The 21,504-nt window shown below is 39.4% G+C and overlaps 1 protein-coding gene across 1 annotated transcript; it reads left to right on the top strand.

The window, feature by feature from the left end:
* Positions 1-14,811: 14,811 nt before the first annotated feature.
* FLRT2 (fibronectin leucine rich transmembrane protein 2) lies at positions 14,812-16,794 on the top strand (the record flags this gene model as incomplete). The annotated part of the gene is made up of 1 exon (XM_080708123.1): positions 14,812-16,794. One exon carries the CDS (start codon positions 14,812-14,814, stop codon positions 16,792-16,794), a length of 1,983 nt encoding a protein of 660 aa, XP_080564249.1.
* Positions 16,795-21,504: the final 4,710 nt, after the last annotated feature.

The raw sequence follows: 21,504 nt of genomic DNA on the forward strand, positions 1-21,504 counted from the left end.
TGAAATTGGACTAACGGTAGTGGCAATAAAAGGATGCAGATAAACTAAATTGTTCTAAATAGCAGAAGCTCAGAGCAGTGCTAAAGAAATACCTTCAAAAAGGGCTGAGTAAAAGAGGAGAGAATAATCTTTCTCAATGTGTGTGTGTGCAGAGGACTGGAATAGGAAGATTTGGAAGGAAACCCAGAAGACGATAGTGTCCCTTCCAGGCTCATCTGGCTGTTATTGCCCTCAGCACTGAAGTGACAATTTGGCATAGAGTTCAGAACCATCACAGGTCATAGAGAAGACCCTACTAATAATTCATAGCCCTTTTGGGGGGCTTAACTAAGATGAACTTGATAAATAATTCAGGCAGTCTCACATGTGTGGGCATGGAGACCAGTCTGTTTATCATCTTTTCTGTTAATATTATCCCAGATCTTTCCTTTTGATTCAGCTAAAACTACCCCCCCACAAACACAAACACACATTCTTTGGCCCCAAAAAGATCTTTTAGGGAGCCTAGATTTCCATTTTCCCTCAGCTACTTTTAAATTTGGATAACAAATATTGTTGGAAATTGAGAGCCTAATTTTTTTTTTATCAGTAATGGTAACTCTTTCCACTGGATACTGTTTATCAGTTTTGCTTTTGTTTTCTTATTAAATCACAGATTTTTCAGGCTTAAGAACCATAAAATGCATTTGAAAATTTCTTCAGCATATTGTTTATCTAATACCACACATAATACCTAATATCAGACATAATTGGGAGCTACTGTAAGAAATCTTAAGTAATCACTAACAAAAAACTTACTGAATTAGACATTGATTGCCAGTTATGTGGATGTAGAGCCCAGAGTTCGGCTTGCATATGGAACCATTGGTTGATTTCGCATTTAATTTTCTCCTAAATGATTCTACTCTGATTTCCAATTTTCATTTTTACATTGGAATTAAATATATATATATATATATATATATATATATATATACATATACATATTCTACATTGTCCTCCCTCTAATCCCCATTTTGCCAGGAACTTTCCCTGACATGCCATTAATGGACTTTTCTGTAAACTATTCAACTAAAGTTTCATCCACAAGTAACTCTTTTGTGTACACATATTTCCACGATTTTTATCCACACTGTTTAATACAGTAAGAACATGCACAGAACTGCTAACAGAATGCCCCGGCAGCCACTAAAACCCACTGGGTTGCAGTCAGCATATTTCACTTAAGACATCAGAGCATAGTGTTCTCTGGTATAATGATTACGTAGAATATGAGCAGAAAACTTTTTGCTATGTTTGTCTTAGCTACTAGTTATAATCTGTAGTATATATAGAAAGGTTACTTAAACCTCACTTTCTACTTTGCTAAATGGCAGTATAGTCATACTAATTTCCGAGGGTTGCCAAGAGAATGAAATGAGGGAGCAGATCTCAGGCCCGTAGTGTGATGCACCTCACAGTCTCCTCTGACTCTTGGTACATATGAGCTATTATTATTCTTACGTTCATGCTTGGTAGTCTGTGGCATCATCTCAAACTTTTTTCATTACACACACACACACACACACACACACACACACACCCCTATATATTTTTTTCATATATGTTCAGATACTGTGGAAGATCATGAACAGTACCATAAGTCTAAGGGTTTTGCTCCTTTCCCCAACAACCCATTTTCTTGCTTTGGGGACCCATATCTCCCTCATTGCAAATGCATGATCTCTCATATTTTCCACAACCACGTTCTCCCCAACGCAGGCATCAGAGGTTGCCTCTTTAGAGATTGAGCAAGTGTCAGCTTGGGAGTCAGGCTGCCTCCTGCCAGGCATGTTTTCCTCCTGACTTAGATTCTTAGATTTGGGAGCTCTTTATGCTGAGGGCACAATAAAGGATTGAAGCACATTGATGACTTTTAGTTTTTGAGAAAGCAATTAGACATGGGCGATGTTAGTTATTGTAATGACCACTTAGCAGCAGTTTTCATTTTTATTAATGGATTTGCAGTAAGATATGAAGCTATTCTTTATTGGTCAGAAAAGTAAGAGTCAGGTAGACTCAGGGAACTGCTAAGGTTTGTAGGTAGGGGGAACCACAGCAACTAGGAAAGGAAGGTTTTTGGTTCCAAGAATGAAAAATGCTCTTAGGGAGGTCTGGAAGCTGAAATTAATAGGTTCAAAGTAGATATCTAGAAAAAAAGAAGCTCGCTCTCAGTTTACAAATGAATTTGCCTTGCAGTCCTTCTATAAGAGCTGGGTGTAAGGGGGGCTGTTTCTTACGCACTTCCTTTTATGGTGCAGCATGGCATGCCTTTCTTATGTGTTAAGCGTTTTATGTAGTTTTCACTGTATTATGAAGCCAGGTGTATCTCTGTATTTATTAGCTCATACTTACATAACAAAGTACCACAGATTGGGTGACTTGGATGACAGACATGTACTTTCTCACAGTGCTGGAGGTTAAAAGTCCGGAATAAAGGTTTCAACAAGGTTGATTTCTTTTGAGGACTCTTTTTGCATCCTTAATGGATATCTTCTCTTTTTGCATCCTTAATGGTCTTTCTCTTCGTGAATGTATGTTCTGTTTTTTTATAAGGACACTGGTACTAGTGGATCAGGACCAACTCAAATTACTTCATTTTAACTTAATTACCTATAGGAAGACTCTGCCCCAAATATAATTTCATTCTGAGTAATAGAGGTTAGACTTCAACAAAATTGGGGTAAGACATGCTTCAGTCCACAACAGGCCACATTCTGTCACATACTGGTTATTTGGTAAGTGATTACTGAATGAATGGATGGACAGATGGATTTTTACCTAATTTTGATGAGTCCTGGAGTTAGCAATTCTATCAATACTTATGAGTTAAATAATGTTAATGTTTCTTAAAATTTCTTATAACTTTGTACAACTTCTTTTTAACTATGGACAACGATTCTCTGTATGTAGGCAGGCCCCTTTAACATGTGAAGAGCCAGCACCATCAGGAAGCCTGCCTGAAACATTTGCAGGGCCTTGAGCAAGTACATTAGAAAGGTCCACTGTAGGCCTAATTATTTAAGAGTTATACATTTTATTAACAAATTATTTTAGGAGTAAGTACAGTTCATCTACTGTGACTCATCTTCCTCTTAGAATATTTTGGAAGGACAAAAGTGGCCAAGCTGAGAGAATAGTCCCAAGCCTCTTTCTTTCCCATTGGGAGTTCTTTCTGAACCCCAGTGGGCTCTGGAAACTCACCTTGGGTCTATGTTTAAGCAAACCTGGAAGTTTCATAGTCTCAGAAGGACAGACCTAGTAGAGAGGCCTACCCAGACCCTGGAGATTCTTTGGGGCATGAAACTTTGGCATCTGGGCACCTAGATGTAGCCTGGAAGAGGCAGCACAGGCTTTGGGTGTCCTGTCCCCTACACCCTGTATATTCCTTGCCCTTACAGATAGGAATGTCAATTATAAATCTAAAGTTGGCCCTTTGGTCATTTCTAGCTTCCTTAGCATGTCTCACTAGTGTTGAGACTGCTTCCATCCTCAGAATTCCCTGAGAGACAAGCAGAATGGTCAAGAGAGTTGAAGAGGCTGAACATTCTGAGGAAACACCAGGGAGCAGCCCTGAGCCACAGGAAAGAATTAACACAGGTGGTCATTTCACACTTGGAGTCCCCACCAAGACCAACTAACTGCTTATAAAAGGACTCGGTTCCATGAGCAGGAGGGAAGATTTCAGGTAGAAGCAGAGCATGAGTGGGCTCCTGCACCCTTCAAAATGGACCCCCCCCACCCTGCAGTGAGCTGGGGCACAGCCCTGTACCCTCTAGTCAGGTGAGGCAGCTCAGCCTCTCAGGAAGGATGCAGTGCCAGAAGCTTTGCATTTGACCCTGGACTATGCAAAGTCTTGATCATTAAGGTCAATAAAAGCTCTTTCTTCAAGTGATCTTTGTTTTCTTTTTTTAACTCTTAATTTTTTTAAAAATCAGAGTATGAATAGAGCTTCTAAGGAAGAAAAAAGGGCAGTATTTTTATTCACCACATAGAATAATTTATAAATAGGGACCAATTTGCTCTGAAGGCACAGTGGGTGGCCTTTGCCTTCCTCAGTAGAGGGGACTTTATGCTGAGCAGGTTGGCAGGCTTCAATGATCATGACAGAAGGGGGAAGACTCTTCTAATTAATTACCTGGCTGTTTTTACCCAGTATGGCTAAAGTCTGTCATCAAAGTCCATTTTTTACTCAAAGCTATATTTCTTATATTCATTAATTATTTATACTTCATTTATTTTCCAAGAGAATTTTTTGGGGAAAAAATGTTTGGAGCATTTGGGAGATTCGGAAACAGGAAACCGAAGAGAGAATTGTGATAGAAGTTTGGAGTTGTTTTTCTTCTCCAAGATATTTGTCGCAGTCAAATTTCCTGATCTACTTCATCATTCCTTCCTTTCTGCATTTTGCTGCATAGTTTCAGGTAGTATTCTGAAATTTATCTTCTCTCGCCATCTCTCCCTTCCTCCAGTGCCTTCTCCCGCAGGCTTCTCATTGGCCCCAGAATCAAGTCCAAATGGCTTCCCAAAGTCATAAGGCTTTGTGTGTCCAAGGCCCTGAGAGCTCTTGGTCCACTTTTTGCACCTTCTCTTCAGTTCCACTATCCTCCTTCTTTCACTTCTTGAATACATCCAAGTTCCTCCTCCCTGGTACCTCCTATCTAGGCTTAGACCATGACACCCACCTCTCTCCTCCCATACATGGCTCTTTCTGATCATCTCTTCTAGCAAGTCTTCCAGCACTGGGGATTCCATTCACCAACATGCCATCCATGACTGCCATGGATGAACCTAGTCCCAAATTTCATTCCATGTATTTTTTTCCAACAGTTTACTTTCCCCATGGCATGACTCACAATTGTATCATTTTGAGATTCCGATTGGTAATTTTTATTTCATTTCACTTCTTGATTATAGGGAATTTATCACTCATTGGTAAAGAGGTGAATAAGAAATAGTTGCTTAGATAAAGGTCTGATACAATTTACTGAATTTGGAATATCTGCCAGAAACATTTGACTTTCTAGATAGGGCAGCATTCTAATCTAAATTAGTTGGTTTGGCCTGGGGTGGTGGCACAAGCTTGTAATCCCTGTACTTGGGAGGCAGAGACAGGAGGATCATGCAGGTTTGAAGCCAGCCACGCTGGCTTAAGAGACCCTGTTTCCAAATAAAAAAGTATAAAATAGGTCTGTGAGTGTAGCCCGTGGGAGTGTAGCCCAGCGGTAGAAGGGCTTCCAGGAACCCCAGCAACACCAAAAAATAATAATAAATAAATAAATAAATAAATAAATTAGTTGGTTTGTAATTGCAAAATTTTGAAAGTCAGGTAACTGGCAAGGAAAGGGTTTTGAGGAGATGGAGTTTCATTAGAAAACGAGGATGCTTGAAGTCCTTGCCTACTCACAGGTCTTTCTCCTTAATTTAAGTTTTGTCTCAGAGAGCAGAGCTATCAATGAATGCTATATTTTTTGAGATGAACCTTTATAAACCACTTACGGTATCACCCAGGACCAGGGCCTGCATTTCATCCAAGCTTGGAAATATAGCTTCACAAGGAATGAGTCACCCAGTCTCATTTGATACATGTGATGATCCCACCACTGTCTGTATTTAGATGTACTTCATCCTGCACTTCTTACCAGTCTTTGAGGCTTGAGTTTTATTCTTATTTACCAATGAAAATTGCAATCCTGTTTTGCCTGAACATTTCTTTTTTGAGGGTCCGGGGATGAAACCCAGGGGCATTTGACCTCCGAGCTACATCCTCTGCCCTATTTTTTATTCTTTATACTGAAACTGGGTCTCACTGAGTTGCAGAGGGCCTCACTAAGTATCTGAGGCTGTCCACGAACCACGATCCTCCGGCCTCAGCCTCCCGAATGCTGGAATTACAAGCATGAGCCACCATGCCCGGCTTATGTACTTTAAAAATGGTAAAATAAGTCAAAACTATTTTCTTGTGAGTGTGTGTGTGTGTGTGTGTGTGTGTGTGTGTGTGTTTGTATGTATGTGTTATTGGGACCACCTTTTAGTGGTGTTGCTTCCCTCTGGTGGCAGTTATATGCACCTGGGTGACATGCCTGAGTCATAATACACACACACACACACACACACACACACACATATACATACATACATATATTTCCATGGGGGGGATGGGCGCCAAGTTCTTTCTGTTCCTTTCTTTTTTTTTCTTTCTTCCTTCCTTCCTTCCTTTCTTTCTTTTTTAAGGAGCTTTCTCTCTATCTTTAGCAAAGAAATATGTGATTTAAATTGTTTGGCAGCATATACGTAAGAGTGCAGAAGCTAATACTTTAGGGCAAAGTTTGAAATCTGCACTATCCACAAATCAAAGCAGTCTTTTGATTGTCTATAAACCTATAAAAGGATCTTGTATATTTAAATTCCTCTGTGGTGTGGTAACATCTCTCAAAAATTATTCAAATGAGAAAAGGCAACAGTATATTTATTTAAAGGTGACTTTTAATATTTTTTCTTTATGTTCATTAATATCTATCATTTTTAATATTTGTTGCATATATGTATATATGTATATATATGTATATTTAAAATTGTTCTTCTTTTCATTTTATAACTATCCAGGTTATAAAATACATGCAACTTATCTGGGATTTTATTTTAAGATTCGGAAATGATTTGGTCTTAACCCATATCTTATCATGTTCTGGGGAGAAAATGTCCTTGAGAGAAAGGAAGGTTCAGGGATAAGAAATAATAATCTTTCTTCTGGTTCTTTCCCCTCTCATTTCCCAAATCCAGAAATAGCCCCCTGAACATAGGCTGACACCTCAGTGTGACAGGTGTTCTGAAGATGAGAAGGCACATTGTAAAAACCTATTTATGCAAGGAGGAAATTTTATACCATTTACATTCAGAGCCATCCCTCTGATACTGAAATAGGCTTAAGCAATGAATTTTTCATTTTTTAGACTCAAAACCAGATAACTCACCTAGAAATATACACTATGTAATTTTATTTTGTGTGCCTAATCAATATTGCCCACTGGAATATGCATTCTCCTTGTGAAGGGGACATACGGTTTTCTGTTTCGTTAGTACATCACATATGTGGTGCAGTATTTTGGTGGGGAAGTAGGCCATGTTTATATTTTTGGATTCAGTTTATTTTCTTCATGACTTTTTTATAGCTCTCAAAGATTCTGGCCTATTTTATATTGATTCTAACTACACAGAATGGTAAAATGGTATGCAATTAAAGCTCAGTTGAATTGCCACAGTGAATTTATGTAAATATTTAGAAGCTATTGATAGTATGTGAACAGAAATTCACATATTTCAGGGTAGACCACAAAGACATACCTGATTTTTTGTTCTGAACCATTGGAGAGCTGAAATGTTAGATACCCATGTGCCTTTCTAATAATGGTGCAGACTGACTCTACTTCAGCACTAGGTTAATAAGATCATAGAATATGATGTTGTTTTGTAAAGCAAGTATAGTGCTATGGTACCCGCACTTATTTCCTTGTTACATGTTCTGTGCCTTTTACTAAGGTCATCTCGTCTCTTCATGTTTAGGGCCCATTCATCTCTCTATCTAGCTCTCAATCTGTCCGCCATAGGTTCGGATAGTGTAAAACCCTTGAAAGCTGTTCTGAAATATTATCTCAGGAATTTCTTAGGGGACCTCAGATTGGAGGTGTTGAAGAGTCTTTACCGACTGCCTCCTCAAAGCAATCATCTGAAGGTCATCCTTTGATTCACTTGTTTATTCTACAAACAGTTCGTGAATGCCTGTCACGTGCCACTGTGGGCTCTGGGGAAATAACCCGAAGAAATAGCTGACCAGCCTGTGCTGTGAATAGTTGCAGGAAGGCAGGATGGCATAGGAGGAAGTCTCTGCAGCCCATGTCTGCGTTTAGGTCCTTCCCGTGTCACGAACTCATTGATTGATCTAGTAAATATTCCTATATGTTTTCAGTTTTGATGGATGGGAAGAGGCATGTTTGTATCACAGAGGAAAGAGCTATCAATGAATGAAAAAGAAAGTAAAATTGGATGGATTTTATAGAAGCAACCATGTCAAAGTAGGGACGATGCTCCCTGGTGCAGGAGGTTTTGTTGTTGTTGTTACTGGCAATTAATAATACAAATGAAGAGTATACTGCACGCAGTTGGCAGCATTATAAGTGATTCACAGTCCCCCAACAACCATGAGAGATTGACACTATTATTTTCTTCATTTTACATGACTTAACTGGCGTACAGAGAGGTGAAGTCATATGTCCAAGTTAATGGAACTGCTAAGTGGAAATGCCTTTCAGGTCATCTATCTCAAGAGCCCCATGTGCTGTTCACCACACATTTTCTAGCTCTCTCAAAAACCAGTTCACTTTGTACATAATCAGTACTCTTAGCCATATTACATGCTCGGTCTCTAACATCCCAAACAGTTTTGCAAACATGGCTGATCACTCACTATCTCGTTGAGATGAAGGAAATGAGGTTTAGATAGGTCTAATCAGGTCCCATCATCCTGCTGTTAATGAGTAGGTAAGCTGAGACTAAAACTAAATTCTCATTGACTCCAAACCCTCTGCTTTTCTCATGATGCCAAGCTAATTCCTTCATGATTTTATGATGCAAAAGACAGAAGAATAAGTTGTCCTGATGCCCTGAAAGCAGATCTATATAGGGAGAGTCTGGGTAGATGAACCAAGAGGCTGAACCTCATGTCCACCTGGTGATGATTGATAAAATGCACATGCCAGCCCCCTTAGCTGACCTGTTAGACCAAGACTCACAGGAACGGGGCCCAGGAACCTCTATTTTATATCCCCTTCCACTAGTCTTTTTGATTACCCTCAGGGTTGGGTAGCTACTGTACCAAATGTTGGAAAGACAAGAATTATTTTCTCTTAGAATTCAAGTTAGTTACTTTCTATGGAAGATGCTTGATAACTGTTTTAGTATATGAGTTACTGTTATGAATGAACTGAACTACCCCCCTTTGAAATGGATAGGGAAACATATAAATAAGAGCTTAATGAGTACCATCTTTATGATCCATGTCTTTTTGTATTCTTTTAGTACTTTCTCAATTCATTTTTTTCTTTCTGGGATTCTGCTTGACTAGTTTTTGTTCATGTCTAAGAACCAGTCACCCAGCCAGCTATGATCAGGAACTGTTTTATGGGAGATAAAGACACCTGGCCATTTTACCTTCTGCATTAATCCTATACATGAGGAGTGGTCAATTTTAGAAGGGGCCACTGCCTTGCAGTCCCAGATTTTAAAGGAACCAGGGGACAATCCGTGGGAGCTCCTTGGTGGACTGACAGAAGAATGTGGCAGTAGTGAATATATCCTCGGTTTATGCATTTGAGTTTTATAACTGGTTGTTTGGTCTAAACATATCTCTATTACTTGAAGTGGTTGGAAACCATGTGAGAATAACTCTTTAAATCTGTTAGATTGTTTTGTGCTTTCCCAGATAGCTTTTTTAGGGGAAAAGGGGCTTAATTTTAATGTTTTTAATTCTAGACTGACTGGAGCCAGGAAATTGTCAACTGTATAAATAAAGTATTTTCTTTCTTTTCTTCTCTCCTCCTCTCCTTCTTTCCCACTACCTACCCTCTCTCTCCTCTCTTCTCTCTCCTTTCTCTGACCTCTCCTTCTTCTCTTTCCTTTCTCTGTCTTAGCAATCAAAAACATCCATCTAATGAGAAACTCCAAGAGTCTCAGTCCAGTGAACGAGATGGAAAAATAGTTTCAAGTCAGGGGGTGGCTATTGTTATAGCTCCCCAAATTCCTCTGCTAATCCCCACTTCTTGGCCAGCTAACTATAGAACTCTCCAATTGTTGGAGGAACAGTATTTATAACCTACCCTCAGGAATGTGGAAATGTGTACAAGATCTATAAATTGCTTTTGTTGTTTCCAGAGTGTAACAAAGACATTTGTAGTGTTGTTAGATGTATGGATTCTCTGTACTTGCAAGGGCCTGATGGTAAGCACAAATTGCTTAATTCCAAAAACTTTTTAAGTCAGACCTAACTCTGGGAAACTTTTCTAGGAGAATCCCTTTTCAGTTTAACTTTCTCATTTGTATCATTTCATGCACCCTGCTGTCTTCACAATATAGCCAATGCTGAAACCATTAAGGTTTTATTAGGTTTTCCCCTGTGTTGTTCTGTTATGCAATTGGCAGTCCTTATTGACAGTTCTTATTTTCTGTACTATGATTTTTACTGTCCGACTTTATTAAGCAATCCTGGAATACAAGCTTCTGGAATTAATTTTAAAAAATCCTTCTTAGGCAGCACTAGGAAAGAAACACTTTGTGGAAAGCTTTTACATAATGTATGTGTTCTGAGTCTGGGCTCCTATGAAAAGAGTTAAAGTAAAATATTTTGGAATAACTGCTGCTGTTGTTGTCATTTTTAAGTGATTGGCAGGGGCAGGTTTGCATTGTCGCCAAAGAGCATTTGTTATGTGTTGACTTACACTTGAGATCGAAATGAAGATTTCTGCGTTTACCTGGCTCCTTCCATTTAACGATTCTTCATAATCTCTGGTTTTCTGGAAGGTAAACATGTCCAATACAGTATTTAAACAAGTAGAAAAATTTTTAAAAGAAACTGAGTAAATTCTCAGTATTTCCAATTCATCTTATAAAGCAATTTTTACCCTCAATATTTAGAATCTTAGAAGTGAAGTGTCTAATGATTTTGAAATGTGTTTGTTCCTTATCTGCTAGAGACGCAGCACCTTGAGGAGAAAAGTGCTGAGCAAAGATGTAGTTGGTTAAGTTTTGTTCCTTCTCTGAGCTGAGTTTCTTCTCTGGATTCTAATTGTGAGCAGCTTAGAGCCATATACAAAACTCCTTAACAGTTTCTTTACTTGAACTGTCTATCTTCAGATCTTCATAGAGATAGTCCTTCCCCTGGGACCTTTCTTTCCCCTGATAGTCCATGTGGCAGTTTAGTGTTCTTCTCACAGAACCCTGACTCCCACTTACTCCTTTTTTCTCCTGTCACTAAACTTTAAGTCCTGTGAGGCCATAGCTAATATTGTCTTGGCTCTGTGCAAGCTGAACCCCCATTCTAATGCCCAATAAGTATTTATTGAATGAATGAGTAAAAAACATACTACATTTTTTTTCTTTTTTGGCATCCACTACAATGAACATTTTATGGTTATGTTTATTAACAGATATCTTTAATCGGTCCTAGAAACTTAACAATAATAATGCCCACTTTCTAAGGTGCTTCTAAGATGATGTAGATCAGCAGTTCTCAATCAGGGTTCATTTTGTCACCGCAGAGTATATGGCAATACCTAAAGACATTTTGGGATGATGTTCTTAAAATGTCAGGAGTGTCAAGACTGAAAAACTTTGGGGTAGGTGAAGTTGTGCAGAACTTGGCAGATCACCAAAGAAATTATTTTGTTCTGTGTATAGGAGTTCACCTCTCTGGACATCAGTAATAATAACAATTGCATAAAAAATAATAGTTTCCCAGTTGTTTTTATGTTCTTGCCACCTTAAGGCCCTGTATAAGCTTTCCACAACTTTATTTAATCCTCTAAATATTGCTGTGAGTTAGGATCTATTATTTTTTTATTTCTCAGATGAGGAGTCCAAGACTTAACAGCATCAATTCTTTTTACCTAGGAACTTAGAAGCCCTGGTATAGCTGCTGCCTCAGAAATTCCATTGAAGGAGTGCTCTTATCACACATTGAAGAGCGCAATGGAATGCTGTACTGGGGAACATACTAGGTTGTATTCTTCTAGTCTTGCTTTTCCACTTCTTCTAAAGAGTAAGTGTTTTTAATTACTTAACCAAAATGAGCTGCTCTGATCACAAATAAATCTTTAAGATCCTGCTAGCCATTCAGGCTTGTCAGTGAATGTATATCCCTGCTTGTCAGTTACTTGAGGCCAAGTAACATGCGTAGTCATTGCAATGTTTCGCCCACAATTTGCATATACAATGAAATTGTAAACCGGCCTGTTGACGCACTCTTGTAATCCCAGCATACTGGAAGCTGAGACAGGAGGATCATGGTTTGTGGACAGCCTCAGCGACTTAGTGAGTCCCTCCGCCAATTTGGTGAGACCCCGTTTAAAAAAAAAAATAGAAAATAGGTCAGGGGGTGTAGCTCGGAGGTTGAATGCCCCTGGGTTCCATCCCCAGACCTGCAAAAAAAAAAAAAAAAAGATGAAATTGTAATTTATATAGAAGATGAAATTGGAGACTATCTCCTGGAGATGACAAAAGTGCTTCATGTGTCTTCTGCCTTTCCTTAGCTCAGAAGAGTCATGTGACCTCCTCTTGCATAAATTAAAACACCAATGACTAAAGACGGCATCACTGTGTTTAGGACACTGTTCGTTCAAATTTAATATGCGTACCCCAGGCCCCTGCTAGAGATCAGACTCTAGCCTCAGGTTCTTTGTTTCTGTCAGTTTCCCAGGTCAGGTTCATAATGCTGGACCGCACACCACACTTGAGTAGCAAGACATTAGGAGCCATTAAGATGCTTTGAAACCTAAGCTGAGGCTGGCATCAAGGAGACAGCACTGAACTCACTCTTCTATGCCATCCTTAGTTATATAAATTATTCTTGAAGCATATAAAGAGATTTTTTTAATGTTTTCTTTTGGTGGCAAAACATGCTTGTAAGGTTTTTTAAATGCTTATTTTTAACATAGCATCATGTCTCTCAGATTTACCCTGAAGAGTTTTCCCCCTCCTTCTTTTTTTTTTAAGGGTTCTAAGCAATAAAAAATGAGTTTTATTATTTCTGGTCATCAAAGGTGTTTTTAGATGGCTTATAGTCTTTTAAATTTTAGAACAAATTTATAGTATCCTTGACACTTAACATTTACTGTATTTGTCTTTTTAAATTATATTTCTAAAGATAGCTTAGGGAACGGTTTCAAACAGACCCTCTGTGCTTTTAGATGTGAGTTGTTTCCATTTCTGAGTTTTGGTGAGTATGAATGGGCTCTCAGCTTGCCATGTCCTGTCATGTTAGCTTATTTTGGAGGGAAATCAAATCCGGCACCTTTCAATTAGCTTCTTTACCTCTCGAATCTGAAAACAAATGGAACACATTCTGGAGCAAAGAGGCCTGATTGCTACCCTCGGATTGCCTTTACTTCCGTCAATTTCAGAATTTGCTAAAAGTCCTATCAAAGCAAGAAAGCACTTATAGACAGGGAGATGGTAGTGTTGAAAAAATAATTGATTTTCAATCATGAGACTTGTAACTCTTAAAGGAATCAAAATGGTGTGTCTCATCTGTACCTGGAGGTCTCAAAGGAGGGGGCTGTGAAACTGTGTCATGGACTTGCGTTTGGTCAGTCTCCTTGGCAACTCATGCGTAAGCTATTTTGAAGGAAGACAAAAGAGGAGGGCAAGAGGAAGTGGGAAGCAGGGAGAAATCTTTTCTCTGCCTTTCCCTGTGCTTCTGTACATTATGTTTATAGAGTTTAATCAGTGTCCTATGAAGAGGATGCATGATTTTTTAATTACGTAAAATGTGGTTGTGACAGACACTGAGAGCAACAAAAAAGGAAGATAAATAACAATTCAAATTTGTTATGCATATGCATAAAAAAGAAGAAATAAATAAATGTATTAGTATCTCTGGGTGATAATGTAATGAATAATCTTTATTATCTTTCCTTTATATTGTATTCCCAAAAATTCCCCACTAAGTAGACATAGCTTTTATTATTAGAATTTTAAAACAGATGTTAAGAAGAGATGGAAGATTTTACAGCTATAGCTGTTTTATAGCATATATGAAAGATATAAAATAAAGGTATTCGGAAAACAATGTATTTAAAAGAATTTTTAAAAATATGGATGCAGTCTTCAAATGACTTTGTTCTCATTTTGCGTTTTTAGGATTTTTAATTCTGTATAGCTTCACATTTCCCCTTTACTTTTGCTAATTGCTGTCTCCTTCTTCATCTTGAAACAAGGCTGACCAGTAAGATTTGTAGGCAGTTATATTTAGCGATTCTGTGGAATCAGCTGTGTGCTTGTTGCACTTGACTATTTGGATATGCAATTAGGTACTTAAGAGAAGGTGCCCTTTGGGATGTACAATTCACAATATGTTTAATGATACTGAGGGATTAGCATTATGGTTTCCCTTTGAAGAGAATTTAATCATGTGTTTCTTGAATACCTTTTCAACTAAATTAACGGTGACTTAAAATATCACTCAACACCAACCTATCTCCCAACACTCAGTCTCAAGAACATTATTTGTGAAAAGCTTAGAGTCATGTTGGTACTTCTTTGATTCTTACCTTTAATTCACTGCTTTCTCTTTTTTCTACAACAGATTGCAGATTGTGCTTAATCAAGAGATCCATAGGTGGATGCACGCTGGCCTGACCTACCACCGGAAGACAGGAGCTCTGCCTACGTGGTTTGGCTTGTATTGTGTTGCCACTACTCCTCACTTGGCATCACTTGTTGCCTGCATGGAAAATTCTCCCTACTGAATTTTTTTGCACATGGAAGACAACAGCAAAGAGGGCAACACAGGCTGATAAGACCGGAGGCAACAGGAAGATTATTTCTCCCCGTATGCCCTCAGAACGTTTTGGCTAGCTTGAGTTCTGGACTTTGACAGAACCCTATTCAGTCATTTTTTAATCTGCTATTCATTTTAGTAGTATTATTATTACTATTATTATTATTATTAATTTCTTTTTATTTTTGCCCACTGTGTTATATATTTTTTTCTGTCCTTCAGAAATGGGCCTGCAGACCACAAAGTGGCCCAGCCTTGGGGCTTTTTTCCTGAAGTCTTGGCTTATCATTTCCCTGGGGCTCTACTCACAAGTATCAAAACTCTTGGCCTGCCCTAGCGTGTGCCGCTGTGACAGGAACTTTGTCTACTGTAACGAGCGAAGCTTGACCTCAGTGCCTCTTGGGATCCCGGAGGGCGTAACCGTTCTCTACCTCCACAACAACCAAATTAATAATGCTGGATTTCCTGCAGAGCTGCACAATGTACAATCCGTGCACACGGTCTACCTTTATGGCAACCAACTGGATGAATTCCCCATGAACCTGCCCAAGAACGTGCGTGTTCTCCATTTGCAGGAAAACAACATTCAGACCATTTCACGGGCCGCCCTTGCCCAGCTCCTGAAGCTGGAAGAGCTTCACCTGGATGACAACTCTATATCCACGGTCGGGGTGGAAGACGGGGCTTTCCGGGAGGCTATTAGCCTCAAATTGTTGTTTCTGTCCAAGAACCACCTGAGCAGTGTGCCCGTTGGGCTCCCTGTGGACTTGCAAGAGCTGAGGGTGGACGAAAATCGGATTGCCGTCATATCAGACATGGCGTTTCAGAACCTCACCAGCCTGGAGCGGCTGATCGTGGATGGGAATCTTTTGACCAATAAGGGCATTGTTGAGGGCACCTTCAGCCATCTCACCAAGCTCAAGGAATTCTCCATAGTCCGGAATTCGCTCTCCTACCCCCCACCTGATCTCCCAGGTACGCATCTGATCAGGCTGTATTTGCAGGACAACCAGATAAACCACATCCCTTTGACAGCCTTCTCGAACCTCCGGAAGCTGGAACGACTGGATATATCCAACAACCAACTGCGAATGTTGACTCAAGGGGTCTTTGACAATCTCTCCAACCTGAAGCAGCTCACTGCTCGGAATAACCCTTGGTTTTGTGACTGCAGTATTAAATGGGTCACGGAATGGCTCAAATATATCCCTTCATCTCTCAATGTGCGGGGTTTTATGTGCCAAGGTCCTGAACAAGTCCGGGGGATGGCTGTCAGGGAATTGAATATGAATCTCTTGTCATGTCCCACCACAACCCCCGGCCTGCCTCTCTTCACTCCAGCCCCAAGTACAGCTTCTCCAACAACCCAGCCTCCTACCCTCTCTGTTCCAACCCCTAGCAGAAGTTATACTGCTCCAGCTCCTACTCCATCCAAACTGCCCACGATTCCTGACTGGGATGGCAGAGAAAGAGCCACTCCACCGATATCTGAACGGATCCAGCTCTCCATCCACTTTGTGAATGATACATCCATTCAAGTCAGCTGGCTGTCTCTCTTTACTGTGATGGCCTACAAACTCACATGGGTAAAGATGGGCCACAGTCTGGTAGGGGGCATCGTTCAGGAACGCATCGTCAGTGGTGAGAAGCAACACTTAAGCCTGGTTAATCTGGAGCCCAGATCCACCTACCGGATTTGCTTAGTGCCACTAGATGCTTTTAACTACCGCGCCGTAGAAGACACTGTCTGCTCCGAGGCCACCACCCATGCCTCCTATTTGAACAATGGCAGCAACACCGCTTCGAGCCATGAGCAGACAACTTCCCACAGTATGGGCTCCCCTTTTCTGCTGGCGGGTTTGATCGGGGGTGCGGTGATATTTGTGCTTGTGGTCTTGCTCAGCGTCTTTTGCTGGCATATGCACAAAAAGGGGCGCTACACCTCCCAGAAGTGGAAGTACAACCGGGGTCGACGGAAAGACGACTATTGCGAGGCTGGTACCAAGAAGGACAACTCCATCCTGGAGATGACAGAAACCAGTTTTCAGATCGTCTCCTTAAATAATGATCAGCTCCTTAAAGGAGATTTCAGACTGCAGCCCATTTACACCCCAAATGGGGGCATCAATTACACAGACTGCCACATCCCCAACAACATGCGATACTGCAACAGCAGCGTGCCAGACCTGGAACACTGCCATACGTAACAGCCAGAGGTCCAGCGTCAGAGAGGCAGGCAACCAAACTCTTGGGAACACACACACACACACGTGTGCACATAGACACACAGATTACATTTGATAAATGTTACACAGATGCATTTGTGCATTTGAATACTCTGTAATTTATACTGTGTACTATATAATGGGATTTAAAAAAAGTGCTATCTTTTCTATTTCAAGTTAATTACAAACAGTTTTGTAACTCTTTGCTTTTTAAATCTTAAAAAATACAACAAAAAAAAACTAGTTGTTGAAGTACTGTACAGGGTTGTACAATGAGAACCCGACGCCAAGGCAAAAGGACGAGTGATTCTTCCTTATGATGCACATTAACCACCTTGCTGTTGAAGCTGTCAGAATAAATTCCATTCCTAGAGTTGATGGCCAGATGAGAGGGCAGGTTCACATGGACTCATCAGGCTAAGAGATATAATATGGGTAAAGCAAGGAATGGCCCAGGTGTTTTCATGCTATTCTATACCTCCTAGTCTGGAAGAAAAGTAAAAAGAAATTCCATAATACAATGATGGAGGTACTTATCCCGACTTGACCCCGTGTGGGAAATATAGAAAGCGTCCCAAGGAAGCCAGTTCCTGTGAGATAAGTTGACCCAAAATGACAGCATGAAGAAAATCCAGAGAAGTTTTTAAAAGATCTGAAAACCCAGGGTTTGACTTTCTGAATGGGAACTTAAAAATCACTCTTCATGGTTGCTGACCCTATGTGATAACACAGTTAGAGACTTGAGTCTGATTCTAGTCATGTTCAGGGACCAGTATGGTCAATCCTAGCAAGAAAAAAAAAAAAATCCCTTAAAAAGTGTCACTATTGAAATCATATGTCAGGTTGAATCACATTCAACAGAGATATATTCTAGAATACTTTTTTTAGAAGAGGCTAATAAAATAATGGGAAGAATTATATTGAATGGAATTATTTTTGATAATAAGAATTATTTGGGTAGTTTCGCTGAGGCTATATCAACATGATATTTAGATGAGGGAACAATATTTGAAATGTATTAAAACAACTTGTTATTTAAATTTACAGTGACAAAAGCAACTGATCAGTGGTTCTGTTATACTGTATCAACTGACTTTGTTAGTATCATGTTGAAATAGCTTGAATCAATACCTTTCTCCCCTCTCAAATTCTTGTCTTCCAATCATCTTACATATATTTTTGTAATTAAGTTGTTTTTGCCACCTTTGTATCCCCCCCCCTGCTCAGTATTTCAAAGAAAATTAGGGATGCCAGTCTTGGTTGCACAAAATATCCACATGTACTTGTACATTTTAAAATGCATACTAATTTTCACTGCTAATAATTCTGTAAGGACACATCAAAACTGGCCAAAAGAGTGCGTATTTTTAGAAGCAATACTGGGTTTCCACCTCAGACTGACTTGGATCTCGTTCCACATTTGAAATTTCATTTGTTCTTTTTTGATCGTGGAAGTTTCTTTAATTTGAGAATTGTGGAGGGATAATAATCTTATTAGCAAGACCACTGGTGAAAATGAACACGCCCAGAGAGCAACGGTTTCCCCTAGTCTTGGTGGAGCAGGGCAAAAAGAGGGCAGATAAAAGAGAGAGATATCTATGCTTAGTTCTAGATGTATTTGAAGCAACATCCATCTTCAGAAAACACACATAATTTAATCCTCACTATCCCTTAGATGTAGAAGGGCTATAGATCACATGTATTAACTAACAGATACACCCTTGGGCAATTACTTTCAAAAATAACATGCAGGCATTTCACTCCGTGCCACAGATTTTGTTCATGACTGGCCATTATTTTAGGGATTAATGAAGTATGTATCACAATCATCTTGTGTTTTCTATCTTGCATTTTCTTTCTGTTTAAGCAAAATAAAACTGTGATGTGTCTTTGTAAATGTTTAGGTATAAAACACTATGCAAGTTTTGTTTTTATAGTAAGAGCTTTATTTTCTTTAATAATATACCTTGACTTATATGTTTTAATCTCCCTCATCTCTCAAATAAGCAGGAAATATAACTGAAGCTAGAATGTTGTAGACACAAGAATTGAAACTGTGCAGTCAGTAGAGCTGAACGTAGCTTTGAATTAATTTAAATTAATTCTAAAATGATTTTGGTTTCCACTGTAGTCTATTAATGAGAGGGTCTTGGCTTTTTTTTTAAGCTTTGCCCACACAGTGAAGGGATAAGAAAGTCTGTGAAGGTGGCCTGTGTAGCATCAAGCCAGCCAGAATCAGGAGAATGTTATGGGGTTCTGTGTATTTAACTGGATAATTCCCTTCCACTGTCCTCTTCCCCTTCACTATGTAGATAAAAATGTGTTCAAGTGATGGTACTTTGACTTTTGTTGGTTTTTATTTTTGTTATCCACACAATAGTCATTCTCATTTATTTGTACTGTATTCTTAAGTCCCAGCATGACTTTTGACTATTAAAACTTCTGCTTTGGGCCAAGAAGAACAAGAATAGAGAGGTTTCTATAGAATCTATGAGGTTTGCAGAATTATTTGGGGGTTAAATATTACAATGGATATTCTGTCATGGGAAATGGTTAGGGTTATCTGAAAGAGTTTCCCTGCTAGCAGATGTTCCTGAAGAGACAGAATCTCATTACAGGTTTTGTGATTTTGTGCACTATGTGACCACAATGGGTGCAATGAAAACCAGTCTCCCATTTGTCATAACATAGGGCTCTCACCCATGCCAGGTTGGAAAGCACATCACAGAATCTGTAACATCTAATGTGTCTTTTGAAAATTGCTAAATGACCATTCCTGATGGATTGATTATGCACTGCTTGGCATTTTTAGTCATGGGAGTGTGTTTTGCAGCTACAGTGCTTTGTCCTTGGACAACTGTTGCTGTCATCATTATGTATTTTGAGGTGATTAATCAAGAGTCAATGTTGAATGTGCAGGCCAAAATCTCGAGGGCAAAGTTATGTTCACATGCTAATAAAGAGAGCTCAAGGCTGACTGACCAGTTGGAATGATTACAGATAGTATCCAACCCATGTCAGACTACAGAATGTCATGGTACAGAGGACACCCCAGAAGGAAAAAGTATACACATGGTCACACAGATATGATCAGTCATTTATCTTACCCAGAGTAGATGCTGATACCTACTTGATTAGGGATATGTGTTTGATTTTGGAGAGACCCTGGCTTTCCCTCAAACACTGTCACTGCATGGGACAATCTCAGGCAGAAACCAGAAGGGTGTGCCTTGCCTATCTTCGCTGTGCAACCAGTGGAACACATTCTCCCTTGTGAGAAATAATGACATTTACAATTATTCAGATGTTTTTCAAAACTATATTAGATATTTTTCCCTGAGGTTATAGACAAAAAATGTACTTCCACCATTCTGGTAAGTAAATAAACAAACAAATAAATAAACAAAAACATAGCAGATATTACAGTTCCACTTCCTACTAGTACAGATCATCAGGTTCTTTGCCATTGCACACAGGCAATGGCAAACTTCCCTCTCCACTGGGGAAGACAATATCTTTGTGTTATGAGCAAGACATCATTTCAAATCATAAAGCTACCTGATGGTCTACATAGAGAAGGTGTGTTTCATCCACAAACTTCAGATGCGGTGTCCATTGTGGATTTTGACAGTGAAGTGGTTAATTTCCCTTGAGGTCTTGTTTGTAGCATTTTCCTCTAACCTATAACAAGGAGGCATTGTATTTTACTTTAGAACATGAGAATAACATACTTGCTCATAACTTATCTTCCAAGCTGCTTGGTAAAGGAAAACAGAAGAGTGCCCAATAGGGAAAGGATACATACACAGAATAACTCCCTTTTCTTGGTCCAACCTTGCCTGATGCTCTAAATCACTAATGATAAGAAGGTGTAGCTTACATCCCTCTTCAGTTTGTACAGAAGGGTTGAAAGACAGTTGCTGGCTCTGGGGGATGCTTTCCACTGTGGGGAAAACACTTTGTACACTTATGGTACCATTGTTACAACAAATTAGATTCTTCTGTCATACAAAGTAGATTATTTTGTCATTGTTTGTATTTTTCTAGTTGCAAACTCACCAAAAGAGCACAAAGTAAGACCACTGCAACAGGCATTTTAAACTAGCATAAAACATGCACATGCATGCTCACATACATGCAAAGGCATTTGTAAAGGTATCTATGGGAGGTAAGATTTGTAACCAATAGAGGCACCATATGCATCTCCTATTATGCATCTCCTGTGGACTACTATATACCCAATGAAAGTTAATCCTGATGATTTGTTATTGTTTGAATTCTATGTTGACTTGCTTCTGATTTGTGTTTAAGCGTGTTCTCTCTGACAAGGGGCTGCAGGGGGCTGAATTATTCTCCATCACATATCCTCGGAGACCTACCATGTTACACACTTTGTTATCTACGAACCTCACTCTACACTCTACAGTACCTTGATATATTCAGTAAAGGCTTATTTTAAAAGAAAGACACATTGTGTTCATCTGCTCAGTTTGTTGTGATATAGCCAATACATGTGCTGTTCATGCAAAAAGACAAAAGAGAAGTTCTTCTTGATAAAGCGGGATGACAGGAATGGAACAGGTAATAGGACTTTCACATTTTCTTATCATGAACACAACTTCTGTTTTTAAGACCATTTGAGCTTTTGTGTGAGGAGTTTGTGTGAAATACCCATGTTCTTTCCTGCTTCTC

Source organism: Muscardinus avellanarius (assembly GCF_963383645.1).
Source record: "Muscardinus avellanarius genome assembly, chromosome: 12".
Lineage (NCBI taxonomy): Eukaryota > Metazoa > Chordata > Mammalia > Rodentia > Gliridae > Muscardinus > Muscardinus avellanarius.